This window comes from Manis javanica, chromosome 3 (genome assembly GCF_040802235.1).
Source record: "Manis javanica isolate MJ-LG chromosome 3, MJ_LKY, whole genome shotgun sequence".
Lineage (NCBI taxonomy): Eukaryota > Metazoa > Chordata > Mammalia > Pholidota > Manidae > Manis > Manis javanica.
The window spans coordinates 68,021,864-68,048,155 of NC_133158.1; the positions used below are offsets into that span (position 1 = coordinate 68,021,864).

Sequence of the window (26,292 nt, forward strand, 5' to 3'; positions counted from 1 at the left end):
GAGCCTTACGCAGAGGAAGGCGGCTCAGGGAAGTCTTGGGTTCCAAGAAGCCCTGAGGTCCTGAAGCTATGTTCAATCTTAGGAAATGTTTTTTTCTCTACTGAGCCAATACTCTTAACCAGATTCTATTAGGTCACATAAGAGTCTTTTTCTACAGTGTTAACCTTAAAAAGAAAAAAGAAAACTGTCAGTTATTTTTCCACCAAAAATGTCTTTTTTCAGGAATAGCAGAGAATTGCCATTTGGAACAAGGAAGCTATGGCAAAACCATAGGCAAGTCCACAGAATAAAGGAGAGGCCTGCTCTTTTACAGAGGAAAGGGCAGACTTGGAAGGTGCTTTATAGACAAAAGTCTAGTGAAGTACGCTGGGCGCGCCAGGTACCATGGCTTCTCACTGGCTGGGTTGTGACAGCCTCGCATTGCCTGGGCTGTTGTGGGGGAGGCACAAGCCTTCCTTCCTCCCGCTGGGAGGCAAAGTAGTAGCTAAAAGAGAATCATGCCAGAGCTCCCCTACTTGGCCTCCCAACACCACATCAATGAGGTTTCCCCTTATTAATTTTCACAGTAGCTACACTGGGAGTTTCTGCTCCTGGTTCTCTTGTCTATTCTGGCAAGAGTGAGCTTCGTGATTTTAGCGACATACCTAGGCCTCAGTTTCCTCATCTCTTGAAATGCCTTCTAACTAACTCTGAGTTTCTATGATTTTTATTCAGTCTCTTCTGCAGAAACTCACATCGGTGAAGTTTCAGCTTACCCAGGGGCATATATGTCAGTCAATTCCTGAGGCATTAGTTCTTAAATTGTTGCTGACCTTATTTCTTATACAAGATGGTGGCTTCCAATGACACTTTGGGGATAGGACGGATCAAATCAAGTACAACTTAACAGTCTTGGTGCTCCATTAAGAAATACATTCTCTCCCAGGGGTTTGTAAATTTAAGTTAGTTCTAAGATGAAGTAGAGAGAAACATCTCCTTTCCCCCAACTGTAGAACTGGGCAGCTGTAGAACTGGCTTGGACTCTCAGAAATCCACTGGGACAGTTGGAAAGAGGGAATAGACTTCTAGGAACACTTTAAGCTATATTTTACAAACACTGGTCTGGGCCAGTCCTGCCCACTCCTCAAGGCACACCGCAGAATCAATGTGTTGATCCTCCCCAGAGACTGCTCACTATTGCTGAAATTTTAGTGCTTCCTGTTCTTACCTAAGAGCCATCAGGCCTATTACCAATGCATTTTTTGGCACTTAATTAAAGTCATCACCTGACTTATTTTTACATGAGGTATTTATAACATTGTCTTTGATTTATATGAAGGGAAACCAACATGTGTACAAATTAAATAAATTACTAAATACATAACTAAACAGCAACACCAGGTCCAGAGTCATGTGTGTTTGAAATGCATCATCTGAACAGCTGGGATTCAATGCCCTTCTACTGTTGGACTAGGAAGCTACTTTCAGAAAATGTAACTCCTTTTTTGAGTTCCAAACCTCTGAGTTGAGCACCCCACTATCTAAGCTAATAGGATTTAGACTAAACTATCAAGTAACTGTTGTGTTCTTTGCAGCCTTTCAAGTTCTGGCAAAGTCCTTCTATCACAATATATTATCAGAACTGTTAAAGCAACATAATTTGAGGAAGAGAATGCAGGGATGTCAATTTTGGCATCCTCTTTTAAGGTTTTTGGAGGGCTCTTTGCCATCTCAGATGGCAGATCATGGCTGTTAATACTCTAGAGCAAGAAGGCAAAACAGTATTGAGAAAGCCAGTGCCAAAAAGAATGGCCTTAACTTTTGTGGGTTTTATTCCTTTTGTCTTATCCTCAGCACAAGGAAAGGGTAAATCATCCTGGCTGGTGCACTGGGGGCTCTGCTTCTGTTGGTTTCCTCTCTGCCAGGCCAGAGGGCAGCTCACCCCCGCCACCAGCACTCCTACCTCCTCAACACCATGTCCACTCTGGGCAAGGGTGGGGCTGCATACCGGGGTGAGAAGGAATTGGAAAACTGAGAATGTGAGGCCTGTGAATATACTTGTACATGTTGGGAAGTAATCCCTTCTCACTTGAGCCTTTTAGCTACTCGGTAAGTCATCAATTTACAACTGAGGAAATGTAAAGGCAGAGAGTTGATTGGTCCAAGAACACATGCTTACTCAATTCCAGGGACAGAACTTAAACTTCCTTCTTTTGGCTCTAAATGCATTATGCTTGTCTCTATACCTCACGGCCACCAATTTCTACAAGTCCTTTAGTTACTCTCTAGTTCAATCACAGACTCCCATAGGGCAGGAGGGATATTCCAGTGCAAAGTTGATTAAACTACTCCTCCCTCCCATAGTGTATTAGCATAAAATTAATCAAGAAATATTGAAGAAATATCTATTGACTGCTTGTACTGGGTGCTAGGGAAAAGCAAGCAAGCAAGCAAGCAGATAAAATTGTCTGCCATCATGAAGCTTACAATCCAATGGAAGGAGTCAGATAATGAATGAAAAAACAAGTAAGCACATAGCATGCTAGATGGTGTTGGGTTCATTGGAGAAAAACAAAACAGGAGAAGGTAAAGAGTGTTGGTTAGGGAAAGGGCTTCTGTGGCTATCTGCAAGAACATTCCAGGCAGACAGAGAGTATGTGCCAAGGCCCTGTGGTAGGATGTCTGAATGTTGGTAAAATAGTAGGGAGGCTAATGTGGCTGGTAGAGCACAACCAGGAGAAAGAGCAGTAGGAGGTAATTTTAGGGAGCCTAATCATGTAGAGCTGTATAGCCACAGAAAGACTCTGGCTTCTATTCTAAATAAGCACTTGGACATTTTGTGCAGAAGAATGACATGATTTGTGTTGACTTATATTTTTAAACAGTTATGAAAACAGACTACAAGGGGAATAAAGATAAAACAGGGAGCTATGGTAACAATCTAGGAGAATCACAATGATGGTTTGGGTGAGGTGGTAGGATTGGGAGTAGGAGTTGGGTTCTGAATATATTGATAAAGAAAATAGGGTATTCTGACCAGTAGGATGTGGGAAGAATTACAGTATAAGAGGAGGGGACAAAGAGCACACTGGGCAGGAAGCCTGGGATTCTGAGTTGGAGTTTCAGCCTCATCTCACATTTGCAGTGTTAATCAGGGAAAATCACTGACAAGTTTAAGGCCTCATTTTTCACATCTGCAAAAAGGTGCTCAAATACCTTCCCAACCTCACAAACGAATATGATGTCTGTGCTCAAGTTGGCTTGCTTAGAATTGAATCTTAGCTCTGTGTGACCTTGTTTAAGTTCATTAGCCTGAGCGAATGTGGTGGGGAGACTGAGGTAAAATCTGGAATATATTGAGTGCAAACATAAAAAACAAAAAACTAAATCATTGCAGTTATGAGGATTCAATTTTGGAAGCATTTTTTTTTTAAAAAGTTAAATCTCTTTCTTGATGAGGTAAAAATAACCCTAGAAGAAAGTTGGTCCTGGAAAACTATTTTCACCAAAGCCTATGATTTGTAGCCATAATATGGATTTTGCACTCTTTGAAACTATATTTACAAGGTGATACCTAGTGACCTGATAAATTCCTACCCCCTCTCTCCCCTCAAATCCTCATCTTCAGTTTTAGTTTGATTTAAGCCCCAAAGGCTTCTTTGGCTTTCCTATCTCTGAGCAAGTTCATCACACCCTGGAATTTTTCTAAATTTTTATTAAGTACATTTTTACTAGCAAGATATGATTGAGTTATTCTAAGTGACTCAAATGTTTACAACTTTCCCAATCTTGCTTAAATATGCAAAGCTACCTCTTTTCAATTCACAAAGTCAGAAGAAGCACCCCTCCTTGAAAGGTTCAGGATGGGCCTGACCCCCCAGGGGGGAGAGGGCAGGCATCACATGGCCTACTTGGTCTCCACATGGATCCCTCTTCTCACACCCACCACACACTCAAAGGTAAGCCTGCCTCCTCCTCTCTCCATTCTCCATGACCCTCCCAAGTCATTCCCCTCAAAACCTACCTACCCTGCAAGGTAACTGATAAGCAATTTAATAATAAGCCAATTTAAATTGAACTGCTATTAGTAATGAGGAAGCATTAGCCTGCGGACTCTCTGCAACTTAACTCCCAGAGATTTCAATTAAAGTTATGGTGTAATGGTGGAGTGTTCAGGCACTATGAAGATAGTTGTTCAGTAAGAAGTCCCCTTGAGAAATGCTCATGAAATCTTCTCAAAAGGTGGTCTCCTTCTTTGCCTATACTGTAAGTGAGCAGCTTCAGTATGGTCCCTGAGGCCAAGTCATGGGGTCCACAAAGTTAAAACTATTGTCATAATCACACCCATGACACACCAAAGTGTTTGCCTTTTTCGGCCTCACTCTCTCACAAGTGTGTTGTGGATTTTCCAGAAGCTACATGGTGTGTGACGCTGACATCACTCTAATGACTAAGAGAATGCATGCTTGTATATTTTGGTTTTCAAAGTTGATTAGTTTTAATTTCAAGTATCAACAGAAACTTCACTTTCTAAGAAAACTCTTTGGGGTACTCAATAATGTTTTTAAGTGTGTAGAGGGGCCCTGAGACCAGATGTCTGAGAACTGCTGCTTTAAGTTATCCTCCCTGATCTGGCTGCAGAGATACCAGAAATACAGCAAAACCAGAAGGAGGGTGGTAATTCCTACTAACTGCAAAACGGAGTTTGCTAATCACTTTCCAAAGGTTAGTATTTAAAAGCAAAATCAAAAGGCCACATATAAGGACGTGCTCCAAAATAAATCAATCATGTCCAAAGAATACAGGCACCAACTTGAAGGAGCTCCAGTTGCCCAGATCAGGAACATTTGATTTGTAGCTTTGTGCTTAATCAGAAATGTCAGTGGCATCTTTTAGGGTGTGAGAGATAAAGGGAAGAGAGGTTTCACACCAGAGGGAAAACATAAAGATTAACATTAATGTCTACATTTCCCACATTTCCCAAGAGAATATCATGAATCAAATATTTAGAGTTCACACTTTTAATTATTAAGTATCCTAATACAAATATAAGAAATAACACAACAATTAAATAACATATGAAAAGCTCACTAAATATACAAATATCCAATTCTACATTGAAAACAATTTAAGTTTAGTTCCTAGGTCACTGTAAAGACACAAGAAAGTGAAGGATATGCAAAAGTCACTAATATGATCTTATGATTATTTAAGAGTTCAAGATGGTTCCACTAGTTAGAACAGTATATTTAAAACAAAAGGATTTGTATGCCCATACATGCTTCCTTGGCTACTGTGAGAATTAACTCATGGGAAAAAAAGCTAGAAGAGACAAAACATATGAATTAGCTGACTACTTTACAGAAAACCTTCTAAACGCCTGTTTTCATACACAATACACTGTCATACTAGGCTGAATTCAGAATTACTAAAATAGGGCAGGGTCATATTATGAAACAAATGGACAGGGAATTCATGCTTTTTTAAAAATGTGAGGTGGTGTACAAGACTAACAATATTATTCTGCTATAGAAATATATAACCAAAGTTAAGGTTGCCAATGTTGTTTCACAATAAATTCAGTCCCATTTTCATTGTGGTAAATATCACAGAAGCACATGAAGAATATCAGTGAAACCAAGGGTTCTAGAAAGACCAGCTATTAGCAAAGCAGTGAGCAGGTAGCAGACTAGATACCAAGTGATGAGGAAACAGACTCATGGACCTCAGAACAGTAAGGGGAGAAGAGATGCAACATCACCAGGAAGGCAAAAGGTAGTCTCAGCAAGTTCTTTGGTCCTGAACCTTCCTGCATTCTTCTCTCTTTCACTTCTTTTCCCTTCATGTATTCATTTGGAATTCTTGAACATGTTCTTTTACTTGTAGTCTTAGAGCAGAATGGCAAATTATCTGGCCCAACTCCTGAATCTTTTGGATGCAGACATGGAAGCTCATTGAGATAAAGTCATTAACACAGGGTTGCTACCACTCAGAATCAAAGCTGGCCTCTGAGCTGTGGCTCCTGATTCTAAGTCCAGTATCCTTTCAACAGCACAACACCACATTACTTTACAAAATCAAGTCCTACAACAGACCTGAGAGGTAAAGTGACTTCCTCCTGGAACTCACAGGAGCACTGGATAGCTTACAAGGCAGTAGAAAGTCTTGAAATTCTTAGGCTTTTCACTCCCACCTCTTTTAGGTCCCTTGCAGAATGACCCTTTTCCTCTGCTTTCCTCCTCTGTCAGATTCAAGTAGATCAGGGAATAACTTTCAGGGTTCAGTGACTCATCTAGGACTCTGGATAAAAGAAAGATCAAGATATTAACTGAGAACATTTATCATTTCTATCCTACTAGGTCTTAGGAGGATCAGTAACAAAAGGTCAATCAATAAACCTAGAATTCTCCTTGTGCATATTTCACTTGCAAAGATAGGGAAATAGTCATTCTTGACCCAGTGTGATGTGAGGGGACTGCAACTCCCTTTAAAAGGACATAGAAAAAAAAAAGGACATAGATAATTCTGGGAAACAATGGTTTGCAGAATTACTCAAGACTACAACTAAAATAACATGTTCAAGAATTCCAAATGATCTACATGCACTTTACTTATTAGACTTTGAGCTTTGTTTCCTGTCGACAGTTACTTGCCAGATATGGGTTGGGAATGGACATAAAGTAGACATATGGAGGTCCTTTCAAGGCCTTTTGGCTTTCCAGCACATAAACTGGGAGGATGTCGGCCTCCCCACAGCACATAGACAGTGAAGTAAAAGACCTGGATTTGTCTTGGTGTTGCCTCTCACTCTCTGTGTAATCTTAAGTAATTCTTTAACAGAACCTCCAAGTTTCTGCATGGTTTAATGTTGCCAACATTTCCAGCATCAGCTATCTGTGGTGTAAGACACAGAACAGCTCAGGCAAGATTGTCCAGGCTTAAGGGTCTGTTGGCCAGTGACTCTGTGATCAGATTATGTCATGACATTTTGATATGATGGGTAATATTTGTAGCCATTCTATGGTAAAACTTCATAGAAAAACAGTGTCTTAGCATGCAAGATTTCTCCCAGCAATTCTGACCTAGGCCATTCAGTAAAGGTTGCTTAACAGTTTTCTCATATAAAGCATCACATTTCTTCTGCTTGGAACTATACAGAAACTGGAGTAGGGCTAAGGGTTGCCACTCATCAGTCTTCATCTGGGGAGCATAGTTACAATTATTTAGGAAGCAGAGATTCTTGCTTTTCTGGAAAAAAAAATTCTTTGTATTGTCCTTCAACTAATTACCAATTTCACCATCACAAATTGTTTATTGAGCCCCTCTGTTTTTGACATAAATACTAAGCTTAAAATAGGAAAAAATGACATGATACTACCTGGGATATAGTGTTTTACTAAGATGGCCATTGTTATCATTGCCAATAGCCTACTTATAGGTTAGGTTATTGTACAGCGAAGTAAAAGAATGGAAGGAAATGTATAGACAATGTGGGTGGAAAAACCCCACTTCTACATGAAATAGCTAGATACTTGAAGAAAAAGTGAAATTTGGAATATGTATTTCACATGGTTGCCTAAGTTTCCTATTGTTTTCTAATTCAGCCTTGACTTCAATAAAACAAAAGACAACTGCTACTCAAAGATTTCTACAAACTTGGTGGCTGTCTATGATGAGCTGCCCCCAGGTGATGTTTTTGTTTCTGAAAAGCATGTCATCATTGGTGGGTTGACTAATAAGAGATAAAAGGTTATTGTTAACCCCAAATTTAACTTTATTGTAGCATATGTGGAAGGGACTAATTTATGACATCAATGGGTTTTAATAGAACTATTACAGAATGGGGGAAAATTTCCCTAGGAAATTTTTATTTTTTTTCTCACTTTCTGTTTCAGTAACAAAGTACTGGCCTAATGAAAGAAGAAAGTTCTTTGAAAACCAATTAATCTATTATCATATTGTAGTCTCTTGGCAAGTAACTATAATGATCCCATCAGGAATGATGCCAAGAGAAATCACCTCTAACTTATCATACCTTCTTCCAGGGCACAGCTTTACAGTTGGAAAAAAACCAACATCATACTCTCTGTCATTATATAGAATCAAAAGAAAAATAAAGGGAGCTAGCTGCTCTATAAAAATAACATCAACCATTACAGATTATCCCTCTGTCCAAAAACTGTAAATCAGTTTGTGCTTTTGTGAGCATTAAGTAATTTTGACCATTTTTTGGACATTTATCTAACAAAGAGTTGGACCTTGCTTAGACTGTCCCTATTTACCAGATTTGTCTTACTACTGGACAGCTTCACAGAAATGATTGTCTACTGACATTCAGTAAGTTCAAAAAGTAATTCACCCCTCCCTCCTCTCCTTTTTCTCTCCCTATGAAGTCTGAACATACACACACACACACACACACACACACACACACACTCCATTTCTGCTCTCCACTTCCCCATTTCTGTTCATATCACATATCACCATTTTTCCAGTCACCAGATCCAGAATCTTGGTGTCATTTTTGATGGATCATATTTCCTTGCCCATCCAAGTTTTATGTTTTCAGGAGATGATGGGGAGAAAAAAAGAGAGGAAAAAAAAAAAAACAAGGGAAGATGGAAAGCAGACATAGAAGGACATTTTTCATTTTCATGGCAGATTGACAATCAGAATTTGTTACTTGAAAAAACTTAAAAATGGCACTATCTTTTATGATTATCTTTCCTTTCTCCCAAGTTTTTGGAATAACTTTAAGTTTGGTCTTAATAAACTCAGCCTGGAGTGTTTAAGTCTCCAGCATCATCAATACTTTGTTTTATTAGCTATTTAAGTCAATGGCACCAAATGATCTGGCTGTTAAAATTTTTGAAACTAGCCAAAAATCTCCAGTCACTCAAAATATGCTACTGAATGTTCAGTGTAATTAAGTGAATTGGCCATATATCATGAAGGCATCGTAAATAAATGGCAGTCCTGGTGCTTATAGGCTTCAGTAGATTCAAGTGCTTATTTCATAGGAGAGAAAAAGCCTGAGTAGAAATAAGCTGACTCTCTTTGCTTCTGAAGCTGGATAAAGCATTGCACAATGATATCTCCCAGAAAAAGTCAAGATTTACTTAATGAACAAAGGACAATTATTTTGCAAGTACTCCATGCTAGAGGAATTTACCTTGGTTTTGAATATACTGTATTAAAAGATTCTTGCTCAAGAGGGACTTTTTAAAATTAATTTGAACACTTCATACTTCTCTGCTTGCACTTTCCAAAAGAATACAGCAGTAAGAGCAAGCACAGACCAAAATCAATACAACTGCTAACAATATCAGCTTTGAAGTAAGGACTCCAGGACACCATGACTGGAAGAACATCCCGGCAGAGGTCAGGAGACTAGGGCTCTAGTCCTAAACCTGCTGTTAACTAGCCATGTGATCTTAGGGAAGGAAGTCAACTTCCCTCTCCGGGATTCAGCTCCTAATCGGAAAAAATGAATAGCCTGATTAAAGTAGAATCAACCTTCTGTTTCAGACATTCTGCAGAGCACTAATGAGTTTAAGGGCTTAGTTTGTGTGCAGTAAAATGATCTGATCTGCATTCTCCTCTCCTGAACAAAACAAATACCTGTATCTACTTTTGCAAAAAGGTCATTGACAATAAAGATTTATTGCTTTTCTTATAAAATCACAAGAATTAATCTGATGTTTACATAAGACTTATTCAAAATTAAGTGTTCAAAAACCTAGAATATGAAAGCTATTAATCTATGAGACATAAAAGAAAAAAAGGTAGTATTGGAGTGGGATTTTTTTCTAGAAATCTGAAATGACACTCAAAGCCAACATTTCTTTCTTCCCTATCTTTCAGTCACCTGAGGTGGAGAAAACACCCAATATTACCCCTTCACCCTAGGAACCGCCCATCACCCACAACACAAACTGCTACTTTGCATCAGCTTTAAGAAATGATGTGCTGTCTTCAGAAACCAAAGAAATTTCATTCTCTCGAGCTGACTCCTCTTGCGTACCATATCTCTTGTTTTATTTCCCACAATGTTTTAGACTCAGCATTTAGGAAGGACTGAATTTACAGTAAGAAAAAGGGAAGTGAAAAAATCACTTTGAAAATGATTATCCTTCCATCCATCCATCCATTCACTATTTTGATGAATGTTTACTGAATACTTGATATACATAAGACTCTATGTTTGATGTTGTAGGGGAGACAGAAAAACTTAGAATATATAAGGGCAGAATGACACGATCAGTTTTTGTAAGTCTGGATCACTTGTTATGTTGCTTATAGTGTCTGAAACATAGTAAGAATATAACAAAGAAAGTGCTACTTCATTAGTGATCGTGTTGGACAATTTCACAGTCTCTTGAATGGAGTAGCTGGGCTGTGGAATGCTGTAAAAAGAGAAGAGATGGTCCTTCTCATTAATGGGTAGCAAGAACACAGCAAAGGTACCCAGACCTTTTTTTTATTTTTGCCATCTGATGATTCCATAGTGATCAGATAAACATTCTCCGCATTCCTCTCATCAGCCATTACTCCCAATTTATAAAATAATTAGCGTTGAAATGATCTTAGCAAATGAAAAGCAGGAATAGCCAGTTTAATGGTCAATTTCAAGAAAACCACACTATGTGTCTTAAAATGCCGTCAACATATATGCATTTCAACAAACAAAATACACTGGTGCCACCCCTTTATTTACATCTTCATTTGACCCTCAAATTGTAATTTAAAAAATCATTGTTTTCCTTCCTTCTTTGCCCATCCCGTGATGACTTACCTCGATCTTGGTTCCGATGACGTTTCCAATATAATAAGATTGAGATTAAGACCAGAAGGATTAGCAGGGAAACAATACTTAACAATAGCGGGACTGAAAACCAATAGCCTATAGACATTGAAGGGAGAAAAAGGAAAAACAAAGTCAGAAGAAGCTGTTGATGAAAAAGTGAGGAAGCTTTTATGTATTACACAGTGATGAGTTTTTACTAGTGTTCAGCTTTCAATGAAAATGATCCTTAAATATATACAGATGGAGGCCTATTCGTGACTTCACATTATTTTAATCATGTTTAAATAACAATAATCACTGTCATCTTTTATGTGGTTACTATGTAAAGAGCTTCGAATATGTCATCTCATTTAATCCTCAAAGCAGCCCAAGAGTCAGGTATTATTATTATCATCTAACAAATTTTAAAAAACAAAATGAAACTGAGGCTCAGGGAAGCTAAGTAAGCCCCAAGTCAGCATAGTAAGTGGAAAAAACCAAGGCTTGGTCAGAGGTCTATTCATCTTTGCCACACAGGTTCATTAAAATAATAGGTTTATTGAGGAAGTTTTGGAAAACACACGGAAACAAAGGAAAAAAAATCATGAATCTCATGATTTCAACCCCCAGGCATAACTCATCTCAATATTTTAATTTTATTTCTTCTAATCTATATCTTTGCTCTTAAATCTCTTTCCAACAGTCATTACCTGCAACTCAGTCTACATATCAGCTCCTGTGTCACTTTGTGATCCAAGGACAGAGGAAGAGCTTCCTGATTTCAGAGTCTCCAGCATTTTCCCCTTACCTCTTGGATGGGATTGGTCACGTCAAACTTAACTCAGTACCTTCACACAGGGATCTGTCTAACTGCAATAGTTATGCTGCCTGTCATGTTGCTTTAAGCATGGGCGGTTTTTAGTCAATGCTCTCAAAATGAACATTACACAAATGATGTACAGACATTATAAATGATATACATCAATTTTGTTATTCTTGGAAAAGAAGGCATGTTCCTTTTCAAGTTCTTGGGGTTTTTTTCAGAGAAAATTTCCCTTTGCCTTGGCTGAACCTGAGGATCTCTTCATAAATGGCCAAATCTAACACCACAAACCTGATGTGGACTTTTAGATTAATTTGTCTTTTCAAGGACCCCAGAAATGACTACAGGAGATGTTTCTTAAAGGTCACTGCACCAGTGAGGTCTATGTGGGAAAGCTTTTCCAGGTTTTACTGCCCAAAATGCCCCCTGAAAAAAGTAGCAATATCATTTTAGGGGGCTTATTACTGAGAGCCTCATTCAGAGGCACTTCAGTGCTTCAAAATAACACCAAGAAAGAAAACGATGGCTGTTATTACCAAAGCGTTGTCTCTAAACCTTCTGCTTCCTTTTTCGCTCACTCATGACCCTCTCCTCACATCCATGAGGCCCAGAGATAGCAGTTTAGATAGGAAACACAAGAAGTAAAAGGCATCTGAGTGGGAGGAAGGTTATTTTAAAAGGGGAGAGGAAAACACCTCAGATCAGCCCCTTTCCAAAAAGCTCTATTGCCCCTTTCGCACCATGTGGATTATGCCAAGGTTTCATCACGTATGCCACTTCTCCCAGGAAATCTCCCTAACCCCTTCAGATTGAGCTGATGCCCCTTCTCCCCACCCTCAGTCCTCCCACAGTGCACCACAGCTTTCTTACTGAAGCATTTAAGACAGTTTTACAACAGCCCAGCCTCTTCTCCACACCCCCTAGTAGACTAGAAGCTCTCTGAGTGCAGTGACTGAGTCTTGCTTACTGTCACATTTCAACTGTCACAAAGGCTGGCATACAACCCAGCAAATATTAGTAGCATGGAAGAATAAATGAATGAATGCATCTCGGCAGAAGAATTCGATGTGTGGGCAACATACTACTCACCAGACTGAAACTGGCTTTATTGGCTTCCTCAACTCTCTTCCTTTCCCTGCCTTCCCCAGACTTCCCCCCTAGCAGCTTCTTTGCTAAGAGGCTGCGATGCTCTGCAAAACATTCACCTTCCAGGTGTGTGTACACAGATGTGACCACAGCCATCTTTGCCCACCTGCTCTTACCTTTGTTCACAGTTTGCCTGAAGTAGGTCACAGTACCCAGGTGTAGCACCTGGCAGATCACCTCCTTCCCCATCTGACTCTTGGGGTCTTTGACATGGAGGACGCTGGTGACGGACGTAGTCCCGTTGGGGTGTGAGACAATTTCAGTATTGTTCTCAATCCCTGACCCAGAGACTTTCCAGGAGATCACAGGGGCTGGCCGGGCATTGGCAGAGCAAGTAATATTTAGGTGGTCTTCAAAAAATTTATAGTGAAGGAATACTGTGGGCTGTACTGGGACAAAAAACAAACAAACAACGATGGTCTGCCATCAGTTAAGCACCTGGTCTGAGTCCCACACTCTCCATGGAGAAATGAGGGGAAGATCTTTATAGAAAGACAATGGAGGCCTCAAAGATAAGGTGGCATATCCAGTCTACACTGGGGCCTTTTCCACTCCTCCTGTGTCTAATTCTCTGACTTGCGGGATGGAGACTGGCTGAAGACAGTCCTGTGACAAGGAAGGCCTCTCTGTAGTTTGCCTCTAGGAGAACTAGGTGGGTGGACAGAGGTTATCTTCTCTCCCAAACAGTCCAGTGCCCAAATATTTTTTTCCCCTTTTCCAGGGGCAATGAAGCATCCCTGCTGCCTTCTGGGAATCCTTATCCAATAGTTTGACAATAACCACCCATCAGCACTTCCATACAAGTCACCTGCATTTCTCAGAAGCACAAGGGCAGTTTCAGAACAGAGAGCTCATAAAGGAGTGCTGCTTAGAGTTAACCTTTCCCTGCTTGAGCCGGACCAGTGAATGAGATGCACAGAGGAAACTTGGAAAGTCCCTGTTTGGAATATCTACACAAAATGTAAATTAGGAATTCACTGCCAAGAACCAAAAAATCATAGAATGACAGTTGGAAGGACCTTGGAGATCACCTTACAGAGTTAAGAGAAAAAAACTAGCTTATGAGAAAAGGACATTCTTTTTAGGCCAGATCTACTCTGTTCCCTTTTAAAAGTCCCTTGACTAATGTATTCATCTTCTTTAGAAAGTGCAGTTTTTTCTGCTGAGCAAATGAGACTTGCCTTACGGTGACTAGCTTTGAAGCTCACAAGATAATTAAAGGGCAGCACTAAAAGAAAGCCTGATCCGTGCTTAGAGGTTCAAGACGTGGGTAGAAGTAGGCTGGAGGAAACGGGGCCATCGGTCCGTGACTCTGTCCACAGAGGGCCCAGATTACTAACAACCATGAGCACTGTGGGATGGGAGATAAAAGTGAAGGAAGACAAGTATGCTTGATGTGGTTAGGCTGGCGGATGACTTAAGAATGCCTTAGATGGAAGCTAAAAGGTATGGCTGGGAAGTTGGTGTGGAAAAGAACAACAGGATTACTAGCTAGAAGACTCAGAGGAGCCTGATTTTGAGGCAAGAGATAATGCAAAACATACATAAAGGTGGGAGTAGGAGAAAGAGTAAAATTAGCAAAAAAGAGAGAAAAATGGAACAGAAGTGAGAAAAATATGACACAAGAAGGAAAAAGAAGAAAAATGAGATAGAACAAAGGAAGGAAGGAGGGAAGAAGGAAAAGAGAGAAAGAGGGAGACAGAGAGACAAAATGAAAGAGAGAGATATCAAGAAAAAAGCCAGACATAAGAATCTACAGAGGGGACCTATGACAGACAAAATCAAGGAGAGAAATGTGGATTCGGCATTGCCATACCTCCCTCTCATTCTTTATCTACTGAGCCATTCACCCATGTCCCATGTTGGCTTGCTCAAACTCGGACTTTAACATTCCTGATAACCGTGTCTAAGTCTGTCTTTTCCCTTCTAAAACCACTACCAAGTGTGCTGTGCTCCAAAGTTACCCCTTATTCCTGTTTCTCAGTTCTTGATCTCAGCTATGTGTCAGTTAAGAAGAAAGCAATTTTGTCCTAAGCCTCTTGGATTTTAAAACAATGCTTATTATCCAATAAGATCCCTAGTTGGCATCAGGTATGAAGAGCCTCTGCTCCATGTCCCCTTATCAGTCTTGAGAGGGCTTTACTGAAACAAAATGAGAGGAACCACCATAACTGGCTCTGGGTTGGCTCAATCTGGCTCTATCCTTGGATCCAAAAATGTTAAAGCTGTTAGAGTTGCAAGAGATGATCTATTTCACACTTACTGTGCAGAGAGTGCACAGTAAGATATGGTGCACAGAGTGGACAGGACTCAGCAGAGCCATGTGATCACAAATGGCAAAGCCATGTCGAATCATATCACTGCTTTCAGAACTTTTGTCACCATGGTCTTTAATTTATTCTTGCTGACAACAGGATCCCTCAGAGCAAAAATAATTCCAGGCAGAGACTCAACGTAGCCTCATGAACTCTCCAAATAACCATAACCACAGTTACAATAGACATGAAAAGCTAAGTGTCTTCTCAAGAGCCTTTCTGGGGCTTGATTTCTGAAAACCTAGGCACTACCACCAGGTTCCAGACATTCTTGAAAATCACGCTTCTATCCAGAGTTAATGTATTCTCAGGGACTCACCAGAAAGGGTGAGGCAGGCTACTCCTGAGATCTTCCCAGAACCAAAGGTATTGAAGAGGCACTTGTAACAGCCCTCATCATCCAGGGTGGTATTCCAGAAGGTAATGGTTGAGTTATGGAGTCCCAGCTCGGTGATGTTCACCTTGTCCTCATAGGCAGGCTGGAGCACAACCCCATGGTTCTTGCTGAAGGTGACCATGTTTTCCGGGCTCACAGCCCTGATTTTCTGCCACGTCACAATCAGGACTTCGTGGGGACTTTGCAGAGAGCATCGTAAGGAAACGGGTGTGTTCAGCAGCGCTTTTTCATCTTGGGTCACCACTGTCATCACGGAACCATAAAAGAACATTTATATTTTAAAATTTCATACATATGAATACATGTTTTTCTGATTAAAAATAATGCATGTTCAAAGTCAAATATAGAAAAGATGATAAAAATGCAAGAAAGAGAACATTTATCTACATTTCTGATGTGGTTAGAGAAGTGTAAGTTCAAATACGTTTGTTCAGTCTTTAAGAGTAGAGAAACGAGGGTGAGAGTCTCAGTGATGAGAAACTGTGTGATGAATCCCTATAAGCTGGAGAGCAGGTGGAAGAGGGAAACCACCAGATAAGATACTAACATCACTAAGTGTGTCTATGCCTGGAGAGGTAGAAGCCAGGAGTAGGAAAGGGCCAGGGGAAGATAGGCAGAGTGATTTGCCTAAGTGAGGAAGAGGCAGCAGTCCTCTACACTCCACACATAAACACTACAAAGGAAGGGGAAGCAATGGTGGTGTCCGCCTCCAGGAAGCAGTGGTGAGTGTAGGAACATAAGACAGAGAGACATGGGAGAGTGCTCTAGGCGGCTGACAGTACCAGAGAGTTTTGGCAACTGAATGGCAATCTGCACATTCCCACACTTTTACTGAATGCAGGACAGAATATGAGGCATGGCAACAATTTCTTTCCCTTTCAATGGGGGCTACTCATATTGATATGATAGATGATTCAATGGGAAATCTCAATATAACAGCAAATGTCCAAACATTTGAGAAAGCTGATACAATGAAAGAGGAAAAACAAATTCCACAAACCCAACAACTTACTAAATGACTAAAGATATTGTAAATTAATAAACACTGACGTGAATAAATGTGGTATCTTAGGTGTATAAAAAAGCCAGCATTGTAAATAGAAGAAATTAGAGATGCAGAAAATAAGAAATGTAGAACTTTAACAGATTGTCTGACATAGGAGAGTGGACATTGCTTAAGAGTAAGTTGATAAATAGGAAGACAGGTCATAGAATCCTTCCAGAATGTAGCATGTAGCACAATAAGGATATGAAAAAGATTAAAGAGAAATTCAAACACCTGGAATATTTAAGCCTCAGTCCAGTAAGACTTAAAAGGAAAGGAAAGGGAGAATGGAAGACAAAAATACTGAAAGGGTCAAAAATGTATTTTTTCAAAATGGTAAAAGGAGCACTTTAAAATAAGGCAATATTGTTATGAACCTTCCTGCACCTAACAAAATAACAGAAAATTTTTAAAAAGCTAATACAACTACAAAGAAAAAAATTTAAATCCACAATAATAGAAGAGTTTCCAAAGTTCTCTCAGAATTTTCACTTCTATATATTAAAAAAAATAAGTAAAGCAAAAATGTCAAATATAAGGATATAAAAGATTTGAAAATATATATATATAAATTATATATGTGTATGTAAGTATATATTTGTAAACTTTTCAAACAACACCTGGAACATTCCCCCAAAATGAACTTGAAATAGGTACTTGATACAAAAAAAGCTTTTACCCTATGACCTTGAACCCTGTCCGCAATGCAATAAAATTAGAAATTTACGTACTTCTTTTAACTCTTTACATCAGAAATCATAGGAAGAACTATAAATCACTATGAATGACAATGAGAATATATTAAAATATGTAAAAGCTGATAAAGCATTTCTCAGAAGGAAATATTTAATCCTAACTTCATTTATTAGGAAACAAGACAGATTGAAAAATTAAAACACATATATATCCAAACACCCCTCTCCCCCAAATAAAACAAAAGGAGTGAATTAATAAAGAAAAAAGCACAAATTAATGAAACAGAACACAAAGTGTAGACTTCATCAAAAACACCAACATTTGTTGGGGTTTTTTGCTAATAACATAAAGTGTTGACTAGTGTAATTAGAAAAAAAGAAGCGGGCAAAAACAATGTCCTCTCAATGACCCCTCAACAACATCCGGGATGAAAAGGTGGCCATAGCAACAATTACAAGCTGGGGTCCCTGAGTGTTGTGGGAGTCCAGGTTAAAAGAGGTGTAACCTTGGTAGTTGTGAAAAGTCCTGGGGGCAATACCAGTTGTTGGGAATGGGGTTTCCTGAAAGTATGTTTTGATTTTGCAGAGCAGATTTGGAGAAATTGCTGCTTTTAGAATAGACGGTAGAAATGGGGATCAGAGCTTAGAGTTACAGCTTCGTAGGTGATTATATTCTATGACTGTGGAAGAAATAATATAGTGGAAAGTTTACAATTCTTTGCTGCTTATATGGAAGTCCATTTAGATTCCCCCAGTCAGTACGTAAATTCTGTGACATAGAAGGTAGGAAGCCTGTCCTTCCCTCATCTGTGAAGGCTGATGTAGGCTGGAGCAAAGTGAGGGGTGACCTCCCATAGAACAGAGGAGAAAGGTCTTGCAGAACTAGGAAATTCAGCAGAAAAGGGGATTCCACAGGCCTATGTACCAATATAACCAGTAGATTTCATTATTTTCTACATTTGCATATAAAAGGAGGCACACCCAATTTTAAGGCTTACTGCCAGATTACCTTCCAAAAAAGGTTGTATTTATTCATGCTCCTCCAAGCATTCCCACATCTTGACAAAATGGGGAATCATTATTTTAGAAGTTATTCTATTCGCTGGGTGAAAAATACTATCTTAATTTAGAAAGAGTATTTTATGTTTGGTTTTATCTACAGATACAGCTTCTAAATATCAAAGTCTTCTTCCACTTTGAAAACTAAATGTGGAACACAGAACCACTCCCACTCCTCCAAGGAATTACACATTAAACAGTTCATGCAGACAAATGAACTAGCACAATGTCTCCAGTCCAGAAACTGTGTTTTCTGGACTCCAAGCAGGGGAATTGCATATCTTTACCTTGCGCCCTGCACAGCATCACTGCTGCCAAGAACCAAATCAGTCTGTAGGTAGACAGATGACAGAAGAAGCTCCTGAACACCTGAAGACAGAAAGCAAAGTACAGAAATGGGCATTTGGATGTGGACAAAGCTAAAGAAGCTGGCATCTCATCACTATGTCAGGAAATGTTGCAGTTAAGGGTTTAACCATCAGAGAACTTTGTGGAAGCAGAATCAGAGGCTATAAATGGAAGAAATAACAGAGTGTGCTCAGGATATGAGAGGGAGGAAGCAGTGATGTGGCTCTTTCATTGTGGCAGTTGGTAGCAATTTGAGGCTTTGCTCCTGAAGTCACCATTGTCAAGAGCAAGAGCAAGGTCTCAAAGATGTAGGATCACTGGGAAAACAAACAGGCATAAATAGACAAAGAAAACAAAGATTAAACATGGCAGAGAGCATCCACTTCCAAAATAATCCCTATCCCTTAGTATGAAAAATGTAAATCAGGAGTAACCATTTTTCAGAAACATATGGCTGCCCTGAAGTTTGTGGAGGTCAGTTTTCCTGCAAATTGTGCAGATTTATATAATTGTACCTTTCAAAAACTAGTAATAGCTTTGGTTTTTTTCTTTGCTTTCTTTTCATGTGTGTGTGTAAAAAATCCTTGGCCTTTTTGTAAATCATGGTGGCATTTAAGGGAATGTTTCTCTGGGCATCACTTTGCTATAAAAATGAGAGGGTGGAATGTATGTAGATTAACCTCTCTCTGTAGTAGCCCCACAGATCCATTTGCTTGGTCTATGTATGCTCATTGTAAGAAGTACAGGCAAGAAACGTGACATTTCACTATGTTTTTTCTAGATGTCTGTATTTTTCCATAATAGAGATGTGTAAGAAATGTAGGTTTCTCTGTATTTTTCTTTACCTGGACTTTTTATTTCATGTTGCCATTCCAACTAGAGGTACAGATTTAATTTGTCAATGTCACATAATCTCTGTTAATTCAGCCCACCAAGATTTATGATTGTCCCAATCTGGCATTGCATCTATATTCCCAGGGGCTTACCTAATGCCAAGCCACAGGATAGGGCCATCTTGGTGAGAGCCACCTGCCCAGGCTGGCACTCCCTAAGATAGGCATTTTCTCCTCTAGTCATCCTGGGCTTCAGCTTGTGCAATCAACCTTGTGTTTATAGGGTGTCCTCTCTCACTCTGTTTTGTTCTCCCCATCTCCCAATTCCACACTCCAGAGTTCTCCCAGGGCTGGGCAAAGCGAAATCCTTCCAGGCTGTCTGCCTAGACTCCCTCCTACCTACCTGTCCCTGTTTCCCTTGCCGTGGTGGGCAGGCTTGCCTCCTCCCACAGTTGCCCCCTGGAAAGCAAGGCACAAGTACTCTCTGTTCTTGGATTTCAATGCCTCCCTCCCCCCTAAATTCTACTTATCATCTTCCTAGACTTCCTACTCTTACATGATGCCTGAGAGGAAGCATCATTTTGGGGACACAAACTGCTATCTGAGCATAGACATTAGTTACTCCTTTGCTCTCCTAGCCTAGAAAACACTTGTTTCCCTTTAGTGCCAGAAAAACTGGTCTCTATCACCTTGCAGTTCTTCCCATCACCTCTTCCTGTAATAATACATATTCATATTTAGGCTTTTTAAACCCAAACATTTAGACTCTTGCTATTTAAAAGCTTTGGCTTCTGAAACTAATAAAGTCTTCTTTGGCATTCTCATTCCACAGCATTAAAAAGACAGAAACAAACAAAAAAACAAAAACCCCACCATGCCCCACTCTCTCACAGGGAAATCCAAGTCCTAGCAATGGCTGTGATAAGGAATATGAAATGGATTGGCTCTCAGGGTGAAAACTGGTGTTTTAGATAAGCGAGAAAGCAGACTCACAACAAAACACAAGATGTGTGAAGTGAGAGTCAACAGTACTTAAGAAACAAGAACAGTGATTGAGGCAAAGGGAATTCCAGGGAAAGCCTTGCTGTGACATACATGATACTTACTCTGGCTGCCTTGAGTTAGGACTAGCACAGACACGAGATGTGTGAGCTAGGCTGTAAATTAGGCCGAATGATTTTACCTCTCCATGGAGCAGGAAAAAAAGAAAGCATCAGCCTCTCTTATTAAAAAGACTAAATAAGCTAGCAAATGAAAGCTCTTAGAAGAGCAACTGATATAAATACGCACTAAATAAATGTTATCTCACTCAGGTTATTTTGAGAATTACTTAGCATTTAAAGCACTTAATGCTATGCCTAAAATACAGTCTGTGCCAATATGTGTTAGCTTAAAAAATTCATTAATAAAATAATATTCTGGGAGTACAATAATGAAAATGGAGAAATGCATCCCACCACTTCCCAGAAGGGCCAGGGTTCACAGAGACCTGGGTTTTTCTCACAGCTGTCCACCTGGCCGCTACATTGCCCCTCCAGCCAAGTCCTAATCCCACCACATGTAGTCACATGGACTGAGAAAAATTAACCTCTCTGCCCATTTCTTTATTTGTAATATTGGGTAATAATTCTTCCTCCAAAGGATAGTTATGAAGATTAAGAGCATCTGTACCTGGTAAACTAGCTTGCAGGCCTCCATTCTCCTTTGTTCAGACAGACACTGAAATAACTGGCTGGCTGGTCTTGCCAAAAGACTATACATGCAAAAAATTACCTTGAGGCATTTTTGTATTTAGATTTTAATTTTTTATTGCTATTATTTTATTTTTATTAATTGAACGAATGTAAACGAAAATCGTTCCCCTTGTTCTGTGTCATGTAAACACAGTGTGGATAAACAAAATGTCTGTCTCTCTTGCATATATCCTGAGTTTTTTAACCCTGATTTATCTGATCCTTTATGGCTGCCCAAGGCAAAGGCCCAGAGGGTGGAGAAATAGGCTTAAGCCTCGCGGAGGGGGCAAGCTCTCACGGTGAGCCCTGAATTCGGCAGCCCCACCCCAGTTTTTTGTGTCAGTCGGAGCCAAAACACCACCAACTAGCCCCTTAAAGGGGCAATTTAAAATAGGATTGCGTTCCTCGCCCTGCAGCCGGAGGCAGCTAGGCGAGCCGCGAGCCCGCAGTGTCAGACGCACCCGGTCCCTCCGGGGGCGACGATCTAGGGAGAAGCGACTCCGGAACCCACGCCTGGCAGCATCCTTTTCCCAGGGTGTGAGGACAGAGAGTCGGGACCCCGGGAACGGCCTGAAAACCACCCTTCGATGGGCAAAATTCGCTTCTCAGCCCGGTTAAACGCTGGGAGGAGAGCGCCGGCACAAACACCAGCGCCAAACCGGACTGCCACGGGCGGCCAGCGCGCGCACTCGGCCCGCCACCGCCCCAGACCACCCGGGCGACATCGCCCACCCGCGCCCTCCCTCCCCGGCCCAGCGGCGCTCACCATCCTCTCCATCCTCGCCCCGGGCCGCGCGGAGTGGCCGGCGTCAGCTGGCTAGCCGGCGGATCTCACGCCAGACCGGGCTGGGCGCCTCTCGAGCCGCGCTGACCGCCCCTCCGCCCGCTGCTGAGCGAAACGGCCTCCTCCGCTCAGCTCGCGGGAAACCCACCCCGCCCACCTCGCAGACGCGCGTGCGTGCAGGGGGCTCGGAGGGCCGGGTGAAGTTCCAGCTGGTGGCCGTTAAATAAATGCCAGTGACGCTCATCCTTTTCTACATTTGGAACATTTTGCGTTTTTGAGAGGTGACAATTAAAACTGAACACGTTTGAAAAGAAATACCTTTTTTCCATTTTGAAAGGAAATGGAGGGAGGTGGGAAAACATGAATTGTTCAACGGCTTAGCAGTTAGGGGAATGACAGTCTGCGTCGTCACGCCAGCGTGTAAGAAATGAGGATTTCTGAGACAGAGTAATCAATTTCTCCAAAGATGACCTATGACAATGAAAAATGTTTTGAAGCTGAAGTTAACCAATAGACACTTTAAAAAACAAGTGTACATTAATTTTTATCCAGAAGCAAATTATATATTCAAACAAGCAATTCTGTAATGATCTTTCCTTTCACGACGTAACTTTTTTTCCTTTACTGTGAGGAATTCCCTTCCACTTGCATTGATGATGAGGATTCTTCTTGTTTTTAAAAAAAGACAGATCAATTAAATGTTCATATCCTGAAGCCATTTTTGTTTTCCTATCACCACCTTATGCTAAGATGTTGTGACAGAACTTTTCCTTAAGATCCATGGGACTGTAAGTCTGAGCATTGCAAGTAATAAAGTAATAACTGATTTTTTCCCCCCAGAAAACCAGAACCATGAAATACATATAGTGAAAGGACTAATAAAAGACTTGGAGTGCCAAACAGGATACCTAAGACAAAGTCAACTCATGTATGTATTGTAGTGAAATTAATGAGAGTAAGTTCTAATAACTTCAAAAATGAAAAGATAGACATACAAAGGGAAAGTCAGCAAAGTGATATGAAATATCACGAGGCAGCGTTGGGTGCAAGAAGGCAATGAGTTAATTTCCAAAGTGTTGAAGAAAAGTAACTGAATTTTACTCCGCGGGAAACCCACCCGCGGGTTTATATATATATATATATATATATATATATATATATATATATATATATATATATATATATATATAATATATAATTTTTTAAAACTTTGCAATCAAATATTCATAGAGGAAAGTGCACATATCGTAGGTATACAAATTGTTTTAAATACATTTACATAGCCAGAAGTGGATCAAAAAGCTGTACATTACTAGCTCTCCGGAGCTGTTCCTGTTCCCTTTGCCTACCCTTTGTGCCACTGCCAACTTCCATCCTTTTCCTACTTTTAACATCAGAGACTAAGCTTGCATTCTGTGAACTTTACATAAATGTCATTAGAGAGTATGTGTATCTGGGTTCTTTAACTCAACAACAGATTTGAAAAATACAACCATTATTGTATTCATTGTCACCACTCTATACTCTCCCATCTTATAACTACCGTGTACCACCTTTGTCTACTCAACTGTTAATGGGCATTTTTTTGTTTTCCTGCTTGGGGTTAATTTTAATAGTGCTTTTGTAAACATTCTTTTAAATGGCTTTTTGTCAGCATGTATATACCAGTCTGTTAGATTACTTTTTATTTTTTGCCAGATATCTCTTACGATCACTTTATTTTTAATCTTTCTCTTTTTTTTCCTGTGTAGATAATATTTTGTAAATGATATTTTTCTGTCTTTTCTTTCATTTCTGGCTTAGTTATCTGAATCTTCTCTCTTTTTTCCTTCGTCTAGCTACTGGTCTGTCAATTTTATCCTTTCAAAACACCACCTCTTAGTTTTGTTGACTTTTTTCAATTATTTTTCTGTTTTTTATTTCATTTATTTCTGCAGTAATTTCTTGTTACTCCCTTTCTTCTCCTAACTTTGGACTCAGTTTTTCTTTTCTATTTCCTAGCTTCTTAAGGAGTACAGTTAGGTTTTTTTATGCAATCCCTATCAAAATTCCCTTTGCTTTTTTTATAGAAATGGAAAAAAAACAATTCTACAATTCATATGGGACACAAAAGACCATGAAGAGCCAATCCATCTTGAGAAAGCAGAAGGAAGCTAGAGGCATCACACTTACTGATTTCAAAATATAGCAGAAAACTACAGTAATCAAAACTGGTATAAGGACACATATATATAGACCTTTGGAATAGAATAGAGACCTCAGAAATAAATCTGCACACACTTGTTCAACTGATCTTTAACAAGGGTGCAAAGAACACACAATGGGGAAAGGATCATCTCTTAAAAAGTTATGTTGGGAAAACTGGAAATCCACAGGCAAATGAATGCAATTAGATTCTATTTTACACAATACAGAAAAATCAACCCTAAATTGATTAAAGGCTAAATGTAAGACCTGAAACTAAAACTCCTAGAAGAACATATAGAGAAAAAGTTTCATGATATTTATCTTGCAATGATTTCATGGATATGGCGCCAAAAAGCACAGATAACAAAAGCAAACAGACAAATGGGACTGTATCAAGCTAAGAAAGCTTTGCATAGCAAGGGAGACAATGAAAGGCAACCTACAGAATGGGAGAAAATGTTTTCAGGAGTCCTTAAGAGTCATAAAACCAATCACAGGCATGCAAATGTTCGTTTCTCACTGGCATTAATGACAGGTAAGTCTGTAACTTATTTACATGTGTTCCAGATATGGAACAGGAAACAATTGCTCAGACACACTGGCGTACTGCCCAGCGTAGGCGACAACATTCAGGTGCTCTCCGAGTTTGTTCTCTGTCAGAATCTTCGAGGTGTTGCATCATCCCTAAAGTGATAGGTGATGGGACTGTCCTGAGCCTCTGCACCTTATTTCTTCCAACTACAGTCACATCATCTGACCTAATGAGTTCCTAAAACTAGTTTTCATTTTAATTTGGGCATATTTCCAGGTGTGATATAAATTAGTCAATGCTGGAAATAAAAGATACAATGGAACCTGGGAAAAACATATTTTCAAACCATATATCTGACAAGAGCTTAATCTCAAAAAATGTATAAAGAACTCCTCTAACTCAATAGCAAAAATCCCTAATAACCCAACTAACAAATAGGCTAATTATTTCAATAGGTATTTCTCAAAAGATACAAATGGCCAACAAGTATATGAAAAATATTCAATGCCACTAATCATCAAAGAAATGCACATCAATACAATAGCTATCACCTGACACCTGTCAGGATGACTCTTGTGGGTAAAATTGCAGTATTTCCAGAATCTCTTGCCTGGTTTTACTACATCTCCGTATCAACAGGTGTTTCCAAGGGGTGGAGAGAAGTAGTCCATCTCCATGTCAACAGGTAATTACAAGGGGGAGCGAGGGCACATCTGGACCGGAGAGGTGGAGGGGAGTACTGGCTCGCTTCTGCCATAGCAGGACAGAGGGGGTCACAGGACGACTGCTTATAAGCAATAAATGGGTTTTAAACTTTATTATTTCTCCCTTTGACTGATTTAGGCTTTCAAAGGTATTTTGCCCTGGGACTTCCCCTCCCCAGATTTACAACTATTACCAAAAAAAAAAAAGACAACAAATGTTGGTGAGGATGGGGAGAAATTGGATTCTTGCTCACTATTGGTAGGAGTACAAAATGATCCAGCTACTATGGGAAGCAGTACAGAAGTTTCTCAACAAGTTAAATTTTGATTCAACCTCACTTCTGGATACTTATCAAAAAGAACTGAAATCAGGATCTCAAAGAGATATTAGCATTCCTGTGTTCATTGTAGCACTGTGCACAATAGCCAAGGTGTGGAAAACCTTGTATAAGTTCATTACATTCATTCATCTAAAGGTGTGGAAAATGGGTACAAAAATATTACATTCATCTAAAGGTGAATGGCTAAAGAAAATGTGGTACATACATACAATTGAATACTATTCAGCCTTAAAAAGAAGGAAATTCTTCAATATGTCATGACATAGATGAACCTTGAGGGCATTATGATAAGCAAAATAAGCAATTCACAGAAAGATAAATGCTGAATGATTCTACTTAAGTGAGATATAAAAATAGTCAAATTCATAGAATCAAAATGTGAAACGGTGGTTGCCAGGGGCTGGGTGAGGGAGAAATGGGAGTTACTAACTAAGTGGTTTAACTTAAGCAACATGAGTTAAGTTCTAGAGATTTGCTGTACAACATTGTGCCTATAATCAACAATACTACATTGTATAGTAAAAAAAAATACTTGTTAAGTGGGTAGATCTCATGTTAAATGTTCTTAAAATAAAATAAAACTTT

At 39.7% G+C, this 26,292-nt stretch overlaps 1 protein-coding gene across 4 annotated transcripts; it reads right to left on the reverse strand.

The window, feature by feature from the left end:
- Positions 1–4,984: 4,984 nt before the first annotated feature.
- On the reverse strand, positions 4,985–22,100 carry CD200 (CD200 molecule). Of its 4 annotated transcripts, none has more exons than XM_017653401.3 (6): positions 21,926–22,098; positions 18,533–18,614; positions 15,369–15,689; positions 12,851–13,123; positions 10,775–10,882; positions 4,985–6,279 (listed from the first exon to the last, which is right to left on the reverse strand). In XM_017653401.3, the coding sequence occupies exons 1-6, from the start codon at positions 21,935–21,937 to the stop codon at positions 6,272–6,274; spliced, it is 804 nt and encodes a 267-aa protein (XP_017508890.1). In that variant the 5' UTR covers positions 21,938–22,098; the 3' UTR covers positions 4,985–6,271. The 4 variants fall into 4 exon arrangements, with proteins under 4 accessions (XP_017508890.1, XP_017508900.1, XP_017508881.1 ...); XM_017653392.3 differs by lacking the exon at positions 4,985–6,279 and adding an exon at positions 6,286–10,385 and having other exon boundaries at positions 21,926–22,100; XM_017653411.3 differs by lacking the exon at positions 10,775–10,882 and having other exon boundaries at positions 21,926–22,099.
- Between the last annotated feature and the right edge of the window lie 4,192 nt (positions 22,101–26,292).